Source organism: Cheilinus undulatus, linkage group 10 (genome assembly GCF_018320785.1).
Source record: "Cheilinus undulatus linkage group 10, ASM1832078v1, whole genome shotgun sequence".
NCBI classification, from domain to species: domain Eukaryota; kingdom Metazoa; phylum Chordata; class Actinopteri; order Labriformes; family Labridae; genus Cheilinus; species Cheilinus undulatus.
This window is the reverse complement of record NC_054874.1, coordinates 35,901,437-35,923,111: the sequence shown is the minus strand read 5'-3', so window position 1 is coordinate 35,923,111 and position 21,675 is coordinate 35,901,437. Positions and strand designations below refer to the sequence as shown.

General features: G+C 38.1%; 1 protein-coding gene across 1 annotated transcript in view; it reads left to right on the top strand.

The window, feature by feature from the left end:
* The first annotated feature begins 10,297 nt into the window (after positions 1-10,297).
* Positions 10,298-21,675, top strand: part of elovl6 (ELOVL fatty acid elongase 6) — a 36,343-nt gene continuing 24,965 nt past the window's right edge. The window contains exon 1 of the mRNA XM_041798116.1: positions 10,298-10,522. Coding sequence (XP_041654050.1) covers positions 10,440-10,522 — 83 coding nt within the window. The 5' untranslated portion in view covers positions 10,298-10,439. The remainder of the gene's footprint in view (positions 10,523-21,675) is intronic.

Sequence of the window (21,675 nt, the reverse complement as noted above, 5' to 3'; positions counted from 1 at the left end):
TACCTTTAAAGAACACCATGTGTCTATGGTGCAAAGAGAGGCTGAGTCAGAGCTGAGAGAGGAGCAGGGAAGTAAACTGTCTGGTACTTGTTTTATGTTTGGGGTTTCATTTAAAATGTTCAGGGCTCATGATGGACCTCCTGAAGTGTGTGGGATCCTAGGAAGAGGTGGAAAAAGTACATGACTATTGTACTCAAGTAAAAGTAAGAATACCTTAAATTAAAAGTAAAGTCACTGGTCTAAAAATCTACTAAAAAGTAAAAAGCATTTAATTTAAGGTCTACTTTATGTACGGACTACTGTCAGTACAATATAATATGTCCTTATTGGCAAGAACAACGAGAGAACAGATCTCCAACCAGGTTGTTTGGGTAGAGTCACACTTCCATAATAAGGTAAAATACAGAGCAAAACTGCATGTGTTAATTAAAGTCACATAGCTATAGTTAAATTTAACCCTTTAAAAGTGTCTTTATTGGTCCACACTAAATATACTTAAACTATACTTTTGAAAGTGTTTACGATTTATATGACAGAGCTGCAGGAACTCTTGAAATTTTGTGGTAAGGTTGTTCTTCTCCGGCAACAACAAAGCAGAGTCAACCTCCTTGCAAGGCAGTGCATAGTGACGAAGAATACATACTATAGGTCCTTGAAGAGCAACTAAATATCACAAGAAAGAAGTCAGTGGATAACTCTGCTCATATTGCAAAAGTGTGTCACATCAAAAACAACAACACTCCACCAGAAACATGACCAAAACAACTCCAGCAGTCATCATTGTACAACAGGCAACATCCAAACACATTTAAAACACACCTAAACACTCTGCCCAAGGGTATGATGGGAACTCTGCTTACACATCCCCCAAGATCATGAAAGTGCAGGGGGTTGCTTGGATCAATTGACTCTTTCCAGAGTTGAACTAACACTGTTGGATTGACACTGTCATCAAAACTATGATATATTGATGCTATGTATGCTGATAGCTTGGCTCTAAATATCAGCAGACATTTTCATATCGTCCAATATGATATTACACCTTTAAGCTAATATCTGCCAATAATAATATCATGCCAACAATACCGTGCACCCCTACCAAACTAGTGCAGTCTTGTACAATTTTGTATTAAATTCTAAATACATAGTACATACTGTAAAACTTGGAGTAAATATAAAAGGAGTAAAAGCCCCGCAACCTTTTTACTTAACATGCTTGTTCTCAGATTCACTGGCTGTGGATTCAGTTTATCAACAGCCAGAAGGGGATGTCTTTTTTTGTAACGACTACCTTTAACTAGCAAGGCTGAGGGCGAAACAACTGGAATCAGGACAAATGAATGTTCTTACCAAGTTTTAAGTTATTTTACATTGCATGTTTACAGTTTTCTCAAAGAATTGATGCCCTAAAGGAACTTCAGTTATTCTCTGCTACCTGTCATCTGTGTCTCTGTCCTTATGTGCGTGAGAGGAAGTGCTGGTGGAAACTAACCACTGAGAGACGGGGGAGGAGGCTGGACCAAACCACTATGAGGCACAGCTGGGGTGGCATGGGCGATATAAAAACCTAAACTGCTTTGTTTTGCGTCACAACTCTCAAAGGTGTATCCAGTGCATATTACAGGGTATACAATAGCATGTTTACATTGACATAAGGAGTGTGAGGGGTATCTGTGTATGCCGAGACGGATACCATTTGATACCATTTAATTTACGTTTGAGAGTGCCAAAGGTACCAAGCATTAAAAAATCTGATCTATGGTTAGATTTTAAATTCAGCCCTGCAAAACTTCATGGAAGTATTTCATTGGTTAAGTATCGTGGATCATAAAAGCTTGTCTAATGTTTCTGACAAAGCAAACAGCTTGAAAATCAGATCATTTTTCAGTGAGTTACAGGCTTTTTTATCGTGGACAGACTTTCTACTGTCATTGACTTGCATTCATTTTCAGCCATGAGTGCACTCCTTGCATATGGTGCCCACTTGACACATCGTCTCCAATGAAAGCCAGTTGCCCAGGCAGCATCTTTATATTGATATCTGGGGTTATGTCCACCTTACAGGCTGTGGTTCTCTTGTTTTTGGCTTGTGCATTATGCTATACTGATGACTGTGTACTGTTATTTGTACACCATGTAAGCACTGTTTGTATGAGTTTTTACTTGGGCTAGTTAATGATTACAATTTATAATCAACTAAATTACAGGTTTCTGTGTATTAATCACAATTAATCATATGGTGATGCTCTAGTCCCTGTTGCCACTTGCAAAACATCTGTGAACCCCTCTTCTCAACAATATTAATTTATCTACAGCTTTTCGCAATTGTGCTAATCAGCATGTCACAGGCAGACTTCCTGAGGGGCCTACATTGTTGAGTGAGAATAGTTTGGCACAATGTGTCATGACCCAGGTTTTGGTTTATTATGTTTCTGAGTTTTCCTGTGGTTTTCCTTTGTGAATTCTGTGTTTTCTAGTTTGACTTTGTATTAGGTTTAGTTCTTAGATGTTATCTGTAGCCCTTGTGTTTCCTTTGTTCAGCGTTTAGTGTTTAGTTCAGTTCATTTCATGTTTTATATAGTCTTTGTGTTTCTGTGTATTTTGGGCTTTTGTTATTTTCCATGTGTCTAGTTTTTTATTGTATTAAGTAATTCCCTGTGTTCCATGTTTAGTTTTACATCCCTTGTGTTTAATGTGTAGTACTCCATGTATTTCATGTCTAGTTTATTTCCCTGTTTCATGTTCAGTTTTTGCTCCTTGTGTTTTATGTTTAGTTAATTCCCTGTTTCATGTTAAGTTTCCCTGTGCTTCTTGTTTTGTTGTTTCATGTTTTAGTTTTACTCCCTGTGTTTGAATTTCCCTCCTTGGTTCTTTGTATCCTCCTGTGTTTTCAGTGTTTCTGTAGTTTAGCTTCTTGTGTCCAGTTTTCAGTCCTTGTGTGCTTCTTGTGTTAGGGTCCATGTTTCCTGTTTTATTTTGTTGTTGCCTTCCCTTGTGTGTGATTCCAGTTTTGCTTCCTGCCTGAGTTTCCCTCCACTTTGATTATCCTTCACTAGTTTCACCTGTGTCTGATTGTCCACACCTGTGCGCCATTGTTAATCACTCCCTGTGTATATAAGCTCTGTGTCTCTCTGTGTCTGTGTCGGTTCATTGTTGATGTCTTCCTCGTGTCAGTTACTCCTCGTGCTTCCCTCGTGCTCCTGTGGATTTTGTTTTGTTTCTTTGATTTTGATTCCAGTGTTTTAGTTGTAAGTAGTTCTTCTGTTTGTTAATTAAACCAGTTTTGTTTTATCTGCATTTGGGTCCTCCCGTTTTGAGTTTTTCCCCATAATCCATGACACAATGTTCCACTTGAACTCTCTTTGCTGGCCAACTCATGCTTCGCATTGTGGTGGTACTTAAAGCTGGTATTGCTTTGGTGAAACAATAACTTCTTCTTACAGTGTGTGCGTATATGTTTGGTTTAATTGAATGGGCAATTTTGCTATGCTTCCAACTTTGTGGCAACAGTCTGGGGACGGCCCTTTTCTATTCCAACATGGCTTGGCCCAGGAACAACTTGACTGGCCTGCAGAGAGCCCTACATGCTCCAATTCTCTACAGAAGGAATGGCCACAAATTCCCACAGAAACACTCAAAAAAATTTCAAAAGCCTTTAAAGAACAGTGGAGGCTATTATACTTGCAAAAGGCGGAGAAACTCCATTTTAAAGTACACATATTTGAGTACAATATCACCCTTGTGTAAGTTAAAGACTTGATAACACAAGACAAACCTGTTAGCATTTGTTTTTTCCTGGTCTGAAGTGAAACTAGTCTGCACTGTGTTTGAAGTAAACACATAAAACGCTTTTTAAATTATTCAATTATTCTACTTTAAAACTAAATAAAATATTGTAAAATACATTTTTTACATATATTTATTTGTATTTATTTACACAATTCAATACAATGATTTGCAAAGCTCCATGATAGAGAAATTTGAGTATTCACTGATTTTATTTTCAGCAATAGCTTGCCACTTTACGGAATTTCTTTTGTCAGCAAATTGCTCACACTTGACAACTAATGACACACTAGCATAGAAATAAGCACATATTTTAAAAATGGCTTGTTCTAAATAAAAGGGATAACAACAGAAACTATTTGATAAAGATTTAACTAAAAAGCATCTATCAGCAACATGCATCTCTTTATTCCACATTTGAATCATGGAAATTTTTGTCCATTGTTTGTACATGACATCATTGATTAATGTGCTGCAATATCATCAGCCCACCATCCAAAGGTAACTGTGCCAAAGGGCACCGTCTGAACACCAGTGGTGAGAGGGTTCAACCAGTAGTGTAGAAGATGTCACTGGCTTGTATCTGCTGTGTACATATAAACATGTCTGTGTTTGCCTGCAGTGCTAGAATCCAGGTAGAAGTTGACGTAAGGTAATGGTGGTGCAAATGAGATGCACCTTTTTGCTTGATGAAAAAAATAGCATGATGGGCAGATAAAGGAGACATTACAGCAGTGTTTCAGAATACTTGGAATCTCTTATCGTGGTGCAACAAAGTGGCACTATGAACACCATGATTCAAGCCGGGGATGAAAAGCTAACTGGGTACACGATATGGATTCCTTTATGTCTCCTCACTATTAAAATAAAAAAAGAAAGTGTAGTGTTTTGACTCACAAAAATTATTCACATATATTTGCCTACTGTCTTCTACATTCAGTTTTTGAGCTTTGTTGCTGTTATTTCGAGGACCAGGAATTGATCCCACAGCCAGTGTGTTGAGGATTATAGCCCCTGGGTGCCTGTGCTACGGGACACTATCTTGACTATATGTGCTACTAGATCGATTTCAACCTGGCTCTTTTTGTTAAGCTTTGTGGTGCTTGTTGCTACCTATATTTCAATCGTGCTGTAACTTTGTGACAACCATCAAGGTTTAAAGCTCCTGAAAGGAACTTTTTGTTTAATTTTTTTTTTTGGCACCCCTGTGGACAAAGCTGAACCTCTTGGCCCGTGGCTGCTCCTGTCTTATACGTTTAAGTGATGTTTTCTGCTGCATCTGGTTTCAGAAGTTACTGCTCACTCATACAACAAAACAGCATCAATATTTTGAGCCAGTTTAATTTGAATTGTGAAATTATCAGCTAAAAACAGTGTTCAGCTCTACCTAAAACACAGTCTCAGTTTAGCTAACAAATTCAACACTTTGTTGGACTGTGTTCTAACTCTAATACTTCTGAGTCCAAACCATTTATTGAAACGGTTTCCCAGAGTGTATACCAGCCAGGGTGTCTATTCTTTTACGCTTAACCATGCCAGCAAAGATGGATTAAAAGTAGCTGTTTAGGAATTAATGATGCGGCAGGATTTTCTTTGGTCCAAAGTCCAGTTGTGAATTAAGATAAATCTGAAAAGTCACATTCTGGCTGAAGTTGCCAAAGAAATTGATCATGTCAGACCTGAAGTCAGTCCCCTGTTCTTAAATTCAGGGCCTCTTTGCAGTCATGCAGTCAAGAGTAAATGAAGAGTAAAGCGATGAAAGAAAAGGTAAATGGCAGAAGGCCCTGGTTGTCATGACATTGTTGTAAGTGGTAAGAGATTGCAGGAGACAGATGATAGCAAGGAATGTTTTGAAGGTTTATTGTAAGGTAGCAAAGGATAAAGTGAAGTGGGAAGGGTACTGTGCTGAATTTGGCAGGCACTGAGGAGAAATGACCAATCAGATATGATGGAACATGGCAGGTTAGAGACAGTTGGTAAACATCTTAAAAAACAAAGATGGGGAATAGTTCTTGTGATAACCTTGCATAAGAAAACTGAAGCGTGTTGCACAGTAATCTGTTTAAGAAAATGGTCTGGTTGAAAAGCCAGGGGGGGAAATACTAAAGGGCTGATGAGCTGACAGATGCTCAAGTTACAAAGAGCCTTGGAGTGGAAGTGCCAAGCCCACAGCTCAGACAGACACAGAAACATGCAAAGTTGTCCGTCACTTCATGTTTCTGCATTTCTACATAAGTAAAATAAATGTGCAATTCAAATCTCTATTGTTCCTTTTAATCCTGTAGTGTGTTTTTCAGTCAGTATTTAGAACAAATGTGTTCTGGAACATTAATCGCTGTACAAGGATTTGGTGACCCACCTTTAGGTGTTCAGTCAAAGTTGATTTGCTTCTTATAAATTTATAAGTCAGCAAATTGTCCACATTTGACAGAACTAATGACATACTAGCATAGAAGTAAGCACATATTTTAAAAATGGCTTGTTCTATAATAATGGGGACAACCACAGAAACTATTTGGTAAAAATTCAGCTAGAAAGCATCTATCAGCAACATGCATCTCTTTTTTCCACATTTGAATCATGGAAATTTTTGTCCATTGTTTGTACATGACATCATTGATTAATGTGCTGCAATATCATCAGCCCACCATCCAAAGGTAACTGTGCCAAAGGGCACCGTCTGAACACCAGTGGTGAGAGGGTTCAACCAGTAGTGTAGAAGATGTCACTATTGTATCTGCTGTGTACACTGTGTTTGCCTGCAGTGTAAGAATCCAGGTGAAAGGTCAGGTGAGTAACAGTGGTGCAAATGAGATGCACCTCTTTGCTTGATAAGAAATAGCATGATGGGCAGATAAAGGAGAAATTACAGCAGTATTTCAGAATACCTGGACTCTCTTATGGTGGTGCAACAAAGTGGCATGATGATCACCATTATTCAAGCCGGGGATGAAAAGCTAACTGAGTAAAGAATGTGGATTCATGTATGTCTCCTCACTATTAAAATAAAAATTAAGTGTATTATTTTGACCCACAATGATTATCTACGTATATTAACAGTACATTCAAGCCTTAATATTTATGCATGTTTATATTTTCAGTCCAACATTTTTAGTTCTTACAGAGAACTCTGCTGCTTTCACAAAAGGAAAGGGGTCCTGAATACCTTGTAAATTCCCAAAGGAAAAACCTGGAATTAGGGTTAAAAGTATTATTTGTTTTATCAATATGCTGATATAGGGATACCAATAAATGTTGCTTTTATTGTTATTTTTGGGGGCTTTTTTGCCATTATTCAGAGGACAGCTGAAGAGAGACAGAAAACATGGGGAGTGACTGAGGGGAAGATATACACTAAACTGCACAGAAATTGGGAATTGAACCCACAACCAGTGTGTTGAAGACTATAGCCTCTGTATGCAATGGTTGCACTACCCACTCAGCCAAACCAGCACCTAGGGTTTAAAGCTCCTGTAAGGAAGTTTTACTTTAAATTTCTTCTGGAATCCCCTGTGGATGAAGCTTAACCTGTCAGCCTGTGGCTGCTCTTGTCTTGTACATGTGTAAGTGATTAAGTGATGTTTTCTGGTAGGATGGGCTATCTTATCATGTCTTTTTCTACTGTGGAAAATGACTATGTCTGCTGTAACTAAACTTAATTTTACACTTACCCATGGCAGTAATTGTTGACATAACAAACAACTATATATAGGTGATCAGTCTTGTTTTTTTAATCCTCTCAGTTGCTTTTGTAAGGTTATACAGCATCAGAATTAATCTGTGTCTACTTCACTGCCAGACAAAACCTTTGTTACATTGATTGATTGTATTTTATTTAGATGTCATGCCCAGATATACGCAGCCTCCATGGGTTGATAAGACACCAGAGATACTGTTGCAGTGTTTGAACTATTAATTCATTACAATTACAGAGTTATATCTTCCTTTTACAGCTTGCTATTAAACAGTATATTCTGCCTTTTCTCACAAGCTTTGAAGATAAAATCTTCAACAAAAAATCTTCCTTTTCTGAAAAGAAAAAAGTTTTTTATAATAATCCCACCAGAAAAAGTCAACATTGTTGGAGGATTTTTTCCTTAAAAGTATATCCAGTCATCCAGTCATATGTCCTGTAAATATGTCATTATATATTGTGCAGTCAAAAATGAAACATATTCACAGTTTTACTACATTGCCTTCTTAAAGAATATATGTTTTACTTCATTGTCGATGACAGATTCATGCTACTAAGCTGTCATTGGCATGATCTAGCTAGGCACTTGCATCACACCCAGTAGACTAGTTCTGGCCTTCACATGAACTCTTGTTCTTCACTCGTAAAACCTTTGTTGTAGCACAACTCTGGAAATTCCCCTGAGTCACACAACAAACTCTTCCTTCCTCTGGAGTATCATTAAACCTTTTGACCTCTAAGGAAAAAAGTCGAGTTCTTTCTGGTTAAATGATGCCTAACATAAAATTCTATACTGTAAATATTCTTTACAAGACTATACATTTGTAGGTTTGATTTACACCACACATTAACAGGCCATTTTCCTCTGTACAGATGGAACATGATACTCTCAATCTCCTGACATTATATTTAAGTAGAACACAGATTTCAACTTGTTAGCTGATGGATGAAAAGAAAGTATCCCATTTAATATTTTTGTTAGTGAGTATCTGATCTGATCACTTCTACAAGCCTTTTCCAAAGCTGCAGATTTCCCATTTGTGTCTGTTTGGAGGCTCCCATCCCATGTCTGCACCCACAAACAGGACTGATGTGAAGTTATGAACCCCCAAAAGCTCCCTTAATGTTCTGTGATGTACAGAATTATACCATAAAGATTATTCAGACTGAATTAAAATTGTGAGTAGCCATGCATAATCCTTCTCTTATTTCTATCACATTGTATTGAATGTATTCTCAGTAAGTATGAAAGATCCATAAAAAATGAAATTAGACAAATTTAAAGACCCGATTAGGAGCTTTTAATCAGTGGTGATTTTTACACCCCAATACAACACGCATGACCTCTTTTCTGGTTTTGTCCTGAATACTGTATATGGGTGGGGTATAATTTTCTTTATTTTAATAATCAAATATCCACCTTATTCCTAGTTCCCATGATACTTTGCATGAAATGTGGGCACAACTTCTGTTCCTTTCTGTCTAAAAGGGGCTTTGCATAGAAACAAGATGCTAAACGTGATTGTTAGAGCAACTTGGAGAATAAAATATGTAAACCTGTCTGTTACACCTCAAACAGAATAATACAATTATTTCTCCACCCTCTACTAGAAAGGAAAAAGTGCAGAAATTACCTCAGATAACCTAGACAACCATATTTAGCTAACTTTATTAGCTTCATACCAGTATAGTAACAGAAAATAACGCTTTGTTAGAGGACGCTGGACACCTCCTTCAGATAACATTTCTCTGTTTAGTTTGTTGTGGGGTTGCTGATATTCTTATTTCACCAACAAATCCTTCTTAAAATATGGGAATTATATTTATATAACTATCCATGATTCAAGTTGTCAACTCTTCAGCTTGGTAAATCTCAAATTATGTATCAAGAATAAATGATAAATGAATAAATAGAAAGAATCCTATCCTCAATGAATTTAGACAGGGAACAGCATGTTTAAAACACTGTTGTTAAAGACATACACTATATCCAAGCTTGTCATGTTATTAGTATCAGAACAGAGCAGCAGGCACTGAGCATTACAGAAAACATAATTTATAACTTTCAACTTATAATACCTTTAACAAGATGTTTGATTTAACAAAAATGAAAGTGTATTTATTGCAGCGAATATTTCTTTCTTTCAGAACAACCACTGTTGATGCTAAATCTCTTTAGTAAGCCCTTGAAAGAATCGTATTTTTGCTATTATTCTTACTGTACCAGAATTTCCACTCACATTGATAGCTACAGTAGACCCCCCGGGAATAAGGTGGATAGGCCTACCACTAATCAAATTATCATAGTGCTTTAAAAATGCTACTTTCCTGTAAATAGCCTTATCTGACACCTAACCTCAGTGTTGGTTTAAAGAGCTACTGTGATATCAACCCAGTACTGTGGTTTAGAATGTGTCCTTGTTATGCTGTTTTTTACTTATCCATCATCCCTATCATCTCAATAAACTTATTAGATCTGACTTCATGACAAAATAAACAGAGGCGACATTTGTACACAATATTCATAGAAACTGTGACTAACCCAGACTAATTTGGTTGAAAGTTTTTAAAAAATACTATGAAAATGTTTAATATTTATGCCAGTGTCTTCTTTGTTTTTTTTGTTTGTTTGTTTGTTTGTTTTTTTATTTGTTTTTTTACCACCAAAAAATCACAGGAGCTCTAAACTGAAATCATTTTAAAATGGATTGTAATTACAGTGAAGTCCAAACCCGGCGGCGTTAGGACCCTGGGTCCACCTCTCAGTGAAAGAGGGCGTAGGCTCAGCAGCCGGTAGAGGAGGAAGGTGCAGCGACCGCCAAGCTGCTCGCGCACAACCGCGAGGTCTTGTCAGCAGCACGAGCGATGCTAGTCGAGGGTCGCGTGGAAACAGACTAAATAGAAACAGCTCGGCCAGGTATCGTCTTGTTTCAGCAGAGAGTGAAGATAAAGAGGCAGTATGTCGGTGCTAGCTCTACAAGAGTACGAATTTGAGAGACAGTTCAACGAGGACGAAGCCATACGATGGATGCAGGAGAACTGGTAAGGCTGTTTTACGATATTAAGCTAGCTGCTCGGTTTTTAGTGTCAATACAGGCTACTAAATATTTATTTCCACCGTTCACAGTGACGTGTACGTGCCTAATGTCAAGGTAGGCTTGTAACGGCTCACATGCAGCAGCCTCGTTCACCGGGATTAAACCTCGCTGTATCCTGTTATATCAGCTCTCTGTCATCATCCTCAAACTGCTGCTTCTGCTTCAGAAAATGAACAATTTCACACAGGCCTTGGAGTGGCGTGCGGATGCCACACTTCACTACATCCTCTGTGACATTAAGCATCTTTAACGGGATAGAGATTTGTCCTTGATTTTCCGTGATTTATTATCCCGGCATCCGTTACCGCGATACTACTATTGTAAAGGTCATCCATGGCTCCAGCTGCTGCCTCATCCATTTAGTCAGTCACTGGCCCAGTGGCATATTGAACCAAGCCTGGCCCCATGCTGCTGAACTACATCCTCCTTAGTCATCCCTACACTGGAGATCTGTTAACAGTTATTTCAGATTCAATAGTACCATAGTTTGCTTATTGAAAGACTGCAGATAGGGCTTTGTTACAAATTCACAGTATATCGGCTGCATGTTACTGTGCAGGTCAAAGCTGAGAAGTTTCTTATGATGTTGTTTAATGAAGAATATAAGGTAAGTTACTGCTTGTGAAAGCTGGAACAGCCTAAAAGACTTAACAAAAAAAGATGAGCTGCATCTTAAAATACCCTTTCACCACAAGATGCTTATTCAGACTGATTACTTAAAGCAGAAAATGCTAAAAGGGAAAAGTGTCAGCCTCAAGCTGCCAGAGTCCAAAGAAACCTCTTCCAATAGCTTTTTTTTATCCATGCTGACAGTTCAGAAGCAGAAAAGCATTGCAAAAGACTAAACACATACCACATTAACATTATGGCGCTGTATGAAATGGATTAGAAGCGACATACTGCATGCTATTTTGCATGAAAATCAAACAGCTTATGTGTTTATTCTTAGTTTAGTGAATATGAGCTGTAGCAACTTTCATTTTATTAATTATTTCAACCACAAAGTAGTGGGACAAAGCAAAAATTACCATCACAGCTCCATGAATCAACAGGATGCCTACAAAGTATTTATACTGTGCCAACTGTCTTCAGAAAACCAAGAGATGTCCCACTAAAAAAAACTACAAACAAAGAAAATCGTTAATGAATTTGGAATAAGAAAATTGAGAAGAGATAAAGTGATAAATTGGTAATCCAAATAGTCATTTTTTCATGGACACATTTATGCACTGACCAACGTTGATTTGAGTATTTGGCGAAAGGATTAAAGAATATTTGGCTCAAACCAGGAATCTGTAGCATTTTCCTGGAATACAATCTTAGGAGCCTTGATTTAAGTTTATAATTCAGTAATGTCATTGTTTGCCAAGGGCTGTGTCTACAAAGCTTCATGCAAACTTCAGTGTCACCCTACAATGATATTTCTCTGTTTCCACTGATGTTGAGTAAATATTGCAGTGTGGCTGTGTGCACTGATGCATTTTATCCTGGGGTCGTGTGCAGGTCCAACCAAATATCCATCGTGTGAAGTCCCAGATGGGTTGTCATTGTCCAAGTCTTTGCCAGGTTGAGCAAGAAATGGTTCAAAGCAAAACAAAATGAGTCATGCGTAAAGTTAGTATAGGCTTCATTAAACATTCAAAGGCAGTGAGTTTGTAGAAAGCAGCACATGGTGAACAGGAGGCATTCATCTGGCTACTTCTGTCATCTCTTTCAAGTGGAAAAAGTCACATTTTGTAGTTTATATTTAGCGGAAAATAAGTTTGAGGAGAGCTCCTGCAGCCACTGCAAGAACAGTTTCGTTTTTGTTCAATGAAATCTGTGTTTGAGTAAGAGAGACGGCATGGCAGCAATGTGTAGGAGCTGTCCTTTCCCTGGTACTGAGAACCGGCCAATCACATTCATCTACTGATGTCTGCTGACAGAGCATTGGCCAATCAGGTCGCGGCTGATCTGAGCTGACTTGTCTCTGCTGCTTCAGTAGTGGAGGATGTCAGACTGGGCCAGTGCACATGGCTTATATGGGAAATAAATGCAGAAAATGGGATTTGTTGGGTTGTTTATTAAATCTATAATGTCTGGGGAGAAGCTGACTTAGCTGGACATGTTTTAATGTCTTCAGGGTCACAAAGAGATGGAAAACAAACCAAAAATAAACTAGTTTGGAGGCAGATGCTCTGCAAAACAGCAAAAATGAGACTTACAGTTCAGTGGGACACTTGTAGTTCCAAAGTATTGCTTATGGAGTAACAATGATCACATACTTAAACATCACACCTTTGTTTATTTAGCCTGAGGTGAGGCACCACACCAAAGCTCTGCTAGGGTCTTACATTCACATTAGCAAGACAAAGTGCCGATTATAGTTAAATATTTTTGTTGCTGACAAACAGCCACAATGCCCTTTATTTTAGGAATGAAAGATTTATTAGTTTTGAATTTCAGACCTCAAAGTCCAGTCTTTTTATCAATGTTAACATGAATGTATTGGACTTGATTACTTAAAGAGTTGGTGGCAGAGACAAATTAATGTGCAGGGTTGTAAAGGCAATTCTAGTGACAAAGTGCACAGAAAAGGGAGATTATGAAAGAGGTAATTGATAGCGGAAGATGGTCATGTTGGTAACTACACCTAGGTGGGCTACGTAGCAGCATGTGTGCTGCCATCTGTGACAGAAATACGACATTGTCAACAGTCATCTCTGCTGTTCAATCAACAGCCCTAATGCATGTGTCCATGTAAATGTGTGTGTGTGTGTGAGGGGGGGGGGCTTCACTAATGATAAAGACTCTGGTTGCTCATTCTGCTGTGACCTGTAACTGTTTTCATAATCCTTCATTTCCAGTATGTTTGCTTTTTTGACATAACAGGCACTATTAAAAATCGTTGAAGGTTTGTAAATTATTTTCCGCACTGAAACTTGTGGAAATTGACTATTTTGTTTGTGATTCCCACAAATCTGTGTTGAATTTCAGGCCCATACTTGAGAAATGAACCCTAACGTGCGTTTTTAAATCCTCGTCAGGAGGCCAAAATGACCCATCAATTTACCATGGCGGCCCGCTCAAGTAAAACCTGTGTGGGGAAACACAGCACATGAGCTGTTACCACAGTTGCTCTTTATCCTTCTTCTTCTTGTTGGATTTGCAAATCAACTAAGTGCACGTTTCCTTCTGTTGTATTAGACTGTACAGATGCTAGTGTGCTTGGGTATGGAGCAGTGCTACTAATATAAAGCAGACCAGCAGGGAGAGGGGAGGGGAGAGCAATCATGCTTGGCCTCAGTACCAAACAATTACGGCAAATGTTAAAACTAGGGATGCACGATAGTGGATTTTTGCTGATATAAATGTTGCTGATATTTGCAATTACTTTTAAAGTATACTGATATCAATGCCAGCATTTAAATGTAGTTCAGACTTAAAAAGTCCTGAAACCCCACAATTTAAAGTTTGAGTATGAACAAATGACAAATTTCTAGGGATGGGACTGATCCGATCAAATATTGGTATTGGGCCCAATGTGGACGTAATAAATAGATCGGATATCTGACTGATGGCGCTGATGCAAGTGACCGATCCAAATCCATCCTACAGTTTGCAGTAGACCATGAACGCACCGCAGTATAACACGAGACAGTCTGTGTGTAACCGAGCTAGAATTAGTTAGGGATGTTCTTAGTGGTATAATTACCTAGTCGGTTAAACGTAAATCTATATTTAGAATAGTCAAAACTAGTCTAAATGAGAGAACACAAAGAAGAGTGGGTGTGACATTAGCTTGATAATACTCTCTACAGCGTGGCTAGCATTTAAAGCAAGTGCTGCCCGCCTTCATTCCTCTTTGCAGATTAATGTCATGCTTTGATATTTGGCCTCTTTTCACTTCGGGTGAGTAGTCATACATGAGCTTAACCCTCGACAGCCCACATAGCATTTTATTTCCATTTACTACTTTGGAAAACTGTCGTACCGTGGTCTTCCTACTATACGCTAACAGCTTAGCCACCGCGGAGCTTCTTATTGTTTACATCCGGTGAAGGGTCAAAGAAGAAGGCTGTGGCCATTACCTGAAGCTACAACGGTCTCTAGTGGCAGGAGGTTTTTTTTTTTGCTTTTAATAAGAGGAGCTGGGTGGTTTACTACAGCCTCATGTAACCTCACACATTATACCGACAACAATAATAATTGTTAAAGAATATATACAGTGCTTAACAACTTTATTAGACCACCACCCAAAGTAATGTTTATGCCACAGCTACCCTAAATTAACAGCATTGGTAATTACCAAAATCATTTTTTATGTTTCTGCAATGGTTAATACACCAATATGTAGAATTTCTTTGACCCAAATGATATTTTTAATGCTAAAATATAATTAAAATTGTTATCCATGAATTTTGAAATTTACTGATTTACAAAAAAACTAAAAAAATAGTAAAGCAAATTATTATTTCTTGATTAATATGTCAAATTATGGTTATTTACTTGCATTCCTGAACAGAAAAATGAGTTTTAGTGGTTGAAAGTTGTGCTTGCTTAATTTCTGACTTCCAGTGAGCCGGCTCAAATTTGGGTATAAAAAGGTGAATTCAGTTTGAAATTCCTCATTCCTGTTCAAAATGGTAAAATGTCGAGAGCTCACCGAAAATGAAAGAGTCCGCATTAAAGCACTACATGATGCTGGATGGTCTCTGAGACAAATATGGCAGGTGGTCTAATAAATTTGTTAAGCACTGTTTATATCGGAATCAGTATCGGAATCGGCACATATTTATCAGATTGGAACTGAAAAAAAGTGGATCGGTGCATCCCTACAAAATTGACTAATAAAGAAAAAGACATGGCTGACGTTGGTGTGTTGATCCAGCCTAAAACTCCACTAACGTGTTTGTTGTACGGCTAATATATATACAGCTTATATAGGCAGATTTTTAAGCAAAAATATCGATTGCAGATAACCCCCTTTTAAGCTAATATTGACTGATATCTGCTGATCAATATCGTGCCAATGATATTGTGCATCTTTAGTGAAACATCCTTAGTCTTAACCCAAGCGGCAACCTCCAGGCCTATAAAGTGAAGCCAATGCGGAAGTGCAAAAAATTGCTATACCATGAGTGTCCACTTGAGGCTGGCTGCAGGAACACCGGAAGTTCCATCTGCAGATATGTTAAACAGCCAGTTTTGACACACAAAATAAAGTAGTTTACAGCCTGGTTTAAAACCAAATGTGTCTCATTAGCTAGTGTCTTACTGGGCTCCCACTGTACGGGGGGTGAATTTTTTTGTACCACGATCGTTTGGATTATATTTAGGATGAAAGCTGATTGGCGCGTCTCATTTAATTGACAGATAGCTCGGCAGGCAGAGGCTCTGTTTTTTGTCAAACCGAATGCTAGCTAGCAGGCTGACAGGAAGTCGCGCTTAGTGGGCGGGCCGTTAGGTTGATCCAAAGTTTGGTTGAGACTGCAATTTCAATATGGAAGCCTCCACGAATGGGCTTCAAGAACTGTTTTAGCCCGCCTATTGTAAGCAGACGACTGATGTCACACGGGGTTTGTCCAGTTCTTTCCACAGTCTATGTCTTAACCTCATGCATAGCCAGTGTTTCCCACAGATTAATGCTGAAACTTAGTGGCTGAGGTGGCGGGAGGATCAGATTTATAGTTGGTTATATGAATCTTGACTTTCTGTTTGTTATTTGGGCTTTTCCCCTTCCATTTTCTAATTTACAGACTAGAATTTGGCAGTTTCCATTTTTAATACTGGAAAAATCATTGACATCAATGAATCAATGGGACATACGCTCTCTCCCTTCCACTAGCGTTAAAAGGTAGTATGAGAAATAACCTAATTATCCAAATCTATTATCAGACAGGATCTAGAAATGTGGATTAATGGATCCTTGTTTGACAAATTAGCCTGACATCACTTTTGTAACATCTTCTCTGTGGCTGTTTGAAACAGACCCACAATCTTTTAAAGGAATAGTACAATACAAAACAGATGGTCATTGTTATATTCTATACAACTATCAGTTACAATATCTATCCAGCCATTTTTGTTTTGAAGTATAGCCCGTAACCACCTTTGTGTTACTGCTTTTTTTGCTGGCTGCTAGTAATATCTTTATTAGGTATTTATCCTGTGCTGAAAACTGAGCAGCAAAGTTCTCCAGATAAATTGTTAGAAAAGAACAATCAGTCTCAACTCCAAAGATGTTTGTAATTGCTTTTACCTCCTGCCAGTAAGGCTGAATTACTGGGCAGTTCCAGGATATGGAAAGTGGTCTGCAAGCTATTCTCCACATTTCCTCCATAGGGCTGACAGCCTCAAGTCGATTGGTCGATTAATTGGTCGATGACCTTATGTCCAAACATAATCCAACTGGTCGAACAATCGCACGTGCTACTTTAATTGGAAGGAACCATTTTTTGCAGGGATGAGAAGGGAGTCGTCATGTGTTTTTATTTTTTCAGTTATCTAGTGTTACATAATATAATTTACAAAGAAAACTATAAATTTAACTATTCAAATATAATTTACTCATGCTTTTAAGGGTAATTAATTACAGGTTAAATACCCAGAAAGTCAAAACAACCTCACTAGGACTCTCCTACCTTAGAGGAGAGCAAAGCCTGTGAAGCACATTTATTCTCCGTTTCCTGTTAATTGACAACATGTCAAAAAGTCAGCGGTGAGGCAAAATTTTGTTAAAAAAGGATGATTTTGGTCTGTCCCCCGACCAATCGATTAATTGATGATCTGATGTGATTTTAGTCTACCAAGTTTTTCTTTGGTTGACTACAGCCCTATTCCTCCATCATAGACCTCTTCCAACATCATCCATCCGTATACATTTCATTTTAGGACTTATGAAAAATCTTCAGACACACAGTCTTAAGGAATTTATTATAAATTTTTGCTTATTACACAGCACTGTCTTCATGGCAGTAATTGAAGCAATACCATGGCTATTTTTAAATACCCTCATACTCCTGCACTTCCTCTCTCTTGCAACACACAGTCAGACCCCCCACCCCCTAGATTTGACAGTTTTATTTTTGGATCTCTGCTCTTTTGACCATATTCTTGAGCAGTTGATGTGTTGTGGTTCTCAGTTTACGACATTGCATATCGCAACAGTCATCCTGACCTATGAGGTCAGAACAGCACTGGCAGGCAGCAAGTGCAGAAAATTATTAAAATGACAAGGAGCATCAGTTTTAACATGAGATCTTTGACCTCAACCTGTGCATTTACAGGAGGGACATCCCAGTTGACATCTCTTGAGTTCTCTTTAATTCTCTCTTTTGTAGATTATATAAAGACAGAGAAAAGAAACAACTTGGCAAATATACTTGGGTTGCTGTAAATATATCTAGGTGGCCCACCTGGGTATAATTTAATGCACAAATAAATCCCGAAGATTAAACAACACTTTTGTTTTAGAAAGGAAAAGCTGAAAAGGTGGATCAAATACAATGACAATACAATGGTCCATATCTGGCTGTCTTCATAGCTTTGTAATTATTTCAGGAATGTCAGCACTGTCACCTTTATTACCCCTGCAATGTTTTTTTAAAATTAAAGGATCAGAATCAGGGATATATTACCAAGTAAATTTGACAATTTATTAGCCTTGGTCTCGAGAGCATTACCCAATACAGATAAAAAATAATTAAGAACAAAACATAAGTATGCGGGTTGAAGTCAGAATATTTAAGATGCATTTAATGACAGTAAAGTGAAAACAAGATCAAAAAATGTCACAAAAGAAAATATGATCTCTAGGACCCATCTTTCAATAAGGAATCCAGTCTCAGGTTTTTCATTTAGTCATCTGTCACTAAGAAGAAAGAGCTGACATCCAGGGGTTGGAGATCTTTGATGATGAATGATGATCAAGAAGTCTATTTTGAACTAAAAGTGTAAGAAATGTGACAAATCTTTGTCCATCCTTTACTTGGATAATATGAGATATTCGAACTTTTCAGAAATGTACCGTACACTGGTTCTGCAGATGTTAGAAATACAGTCTCCTCCAAAAGTATTGGAACAGTAGGCCCAATTCCTTTATTTTCACTGTAGACTAAAAACATTTTGGTTTGACATCAAAAGATGAATATGAGACAAGAGATCAACATTTCAGCATTTATTTCCAGGTGTTTACGTTTTGATCTGATACAACACTTTGAAGATATCATTATTTGTTTGAACCCACCCATTTTTTCTTGTGAGCAAAACAATTGGAACCTGTGGCTGACAGGTGTGTTTTGTTGCCCAGGTGTGTCCTATTTCATTAATTATTCACACAATAGTGCCGAATGTCTACACTCAGTCTCAGATTTGGTTTTTGTCTGTATAGACTGTATTTTTAGTTAGAGATGTAAACAATATAAAAACCAGAGAGCAGTCTATGGGTGAAAAACAAGTGATTGTGAAGCTGAGAGAAGATGGAAAATCAATCAGAGCCACTACAAAAACATTGGCCTTAGCCAGAATAACCATTAGGAATGTCCTGAAGAAGAAAGAAAGGAACCACTGGTGTAAATGTTGTGAATGGGTAGACCAAGGAAAACAGCATAGTTGACGATAAAAACATTGAGAGAGCTGCAAAGAAAGACCCTAAAACAACTGTTGGAGACATCAGCAACAACCTCCAGAGGTCAGGAGTGAAGGTATCACCATCTACTGTTCACAGAAGACTTCATGAACAAAATTACAGAGGCTACACCAGAAGATGCTAACCACACATTAGCAAGAGGAACAGGAAGGCCAGGCCGGAATTTACCAAAAAGTACAGAGACGAGTCTCAAACATTCTGGGATGAAGTTTTATGGACTGAAGAGACAAAGATGAACCTTTACCAAAGTGATGGAAAGACTAAAGTTTGTAGAAAGAAAGGATCTGTTTATGATCCCAAACATCCAAGCTCATCTCTGAAACACAGTGGAGGTAATGTCATGGCTTGGGCTTGCATGGCTTTTTCAGCGAAGAACTCAATCTTCATTGATGATGTGACACATGATGCTAGCAAAATGAACTAAGGAGTCTACAGAAACATTTTTTCTGCCAATTTAAAGAAAGATGCATAGGGCCTTATTATTTCTGCGTCCATGGAATTGCGGAATTGGCCAATAAAAACGTAATCTCCTATTTATTTACTATTTAACATGCAAATCGCGGAAATTGACTGAATTCGACTGAAATGCGGTGTTTTTAGAAAGAGGAGCGTATATCTGGGGAGTATGTTCCCGGGAATCACTAAAGCAGGGCACAACTTGTGCCTCACTTCACAAACACTCACCCCGCCCCCTCCCAAACAATACAAAGTGTGTCAAAGCAGCTGCACGAAACACCGGCAAGTATCACATAGCTCAACACAGGGCAGTACCGTGCAACAGAATGTTGCACCTACAAGAAAACTCATCCGTGCTTCGAGTTATTTTACCTCACCACACCAGAGAGTCATGTAGAGAGAGATGTGTCTGTGCATGAGGCACACAGCTGAAGTCACAACTGTAAGACCTGCTCACCTCTCAGAGGCTTCAAACTCGAGTTGGATGGACTCGAGATTTTATGAAGTCCCGTTGTCTAAATGATGTTACATTCAAGTAACAATTAGCTTAATAATTCCTCCTGTAGATACTGTAGTTCCCTTTGGTTGCTTAACGAGCAATACGTGTCTGCATTAATGTAGCGGTCTGATATGACGCAGACGGAAAAACAGCAATGTATGGAGGGAGATGAGGAGAGAACATTACAGTGAGGAGTAGAACACAATGCAGCATCAAACTGCATGGACTGTTACAGACTGTGAGAGTAAAGAAAAGTTTAGATAACAGGTTTACTTTTACAGGGTATCTGCGGGGTCTTGAAAAGTATTAAAAGGTGATAAATCAATTTTGGTAAAATTAAGACCCTTAAAAAGTATTAAAAGGTCTTATCATGACTTTATAAACTCTTAAATTTTGAAAGTATTTTTTCTGAATTAGTTGTCCAAGTTTGAGTCCCAAAAACATCATGAAAGTGTGTGAATTTATTCATTTTTATTAAAAAACAAAGATGAACAGGTACATAAAAAACTAGGCTATTGTGGGTGCATTCGTAAATTGTCTCTGAGAGCGCCAGAGCGAGCGAGCGGGCGGATGGAAATTCAGAAGCACAAAGATTTACTATCCCAGCCTATTTGAATTTTGTTGTATCATAGTGGTCTATAGTCTTTATCACAAACTAAAACTGTTAAGTTAAAAATAATCACTGATGTAAATGGTTACAGCTTGAAGTGGCGGTGAGGTATTAAAAAATATTGAGAAGGTCTTGAAAAAGTCTTTATAAGGTATTAAAATTAACTTCAAGATTCCTGCATATACCCTGTTTTAACCCTTTAAGTTCAATTCTGCTTTACTATTAAGTTACTATCACTCCTTGTTTGAGAGAACATTTACATTAAAAACATCGTTCAATAAATTTAAGATTATTTCTATTTAATTAGTGAACATTTTATTCATTTACATAAACAGGACACTCTTTTTCATGGTAAAATTAGTGGAAAGGTTAAAAAACGGTATTCCAAAAAATTAAAACAGAAAACATGGAATTTGGAAAAAAAAATAAAATGAAATTTGGTAAAAAATAAAACAGATTTCATAGGGCCCTAGATGCAACCAAACTGATTAGGAAATCCTTCATCATGCAGCAAGATTATCACCCAAAACAAACTGCCAAAACAACAAAGGAGTTCATAAGAGGCAAGAAGTGGAAGGTTTTAGACAGGGGTGGGCGATATATCAAGTATACTCGATGTATCCTGGCTTTTGCCACGCACGATGTATAAAATGACTATATTGCGAACATCAAAGTATAAATTATGTGGAAGTTTTGTCAGCGTGCATTTCTCACTGGGGTTTCGCTTCTCCCATTGTCCCTGAACACATCTCTCATAGCAGAGTCCCTCCTCCCATCCAGAAAACTCCTCTGCACATGCGTGTTTTTGTATCCACGGAGAGAGAAGCACGGGAGAGGAAGGTAAACAGAGCAGCGTGGCGAGTTAGCGAGTTCGCTGTATGCAGAGATGGACAACGACAAAAT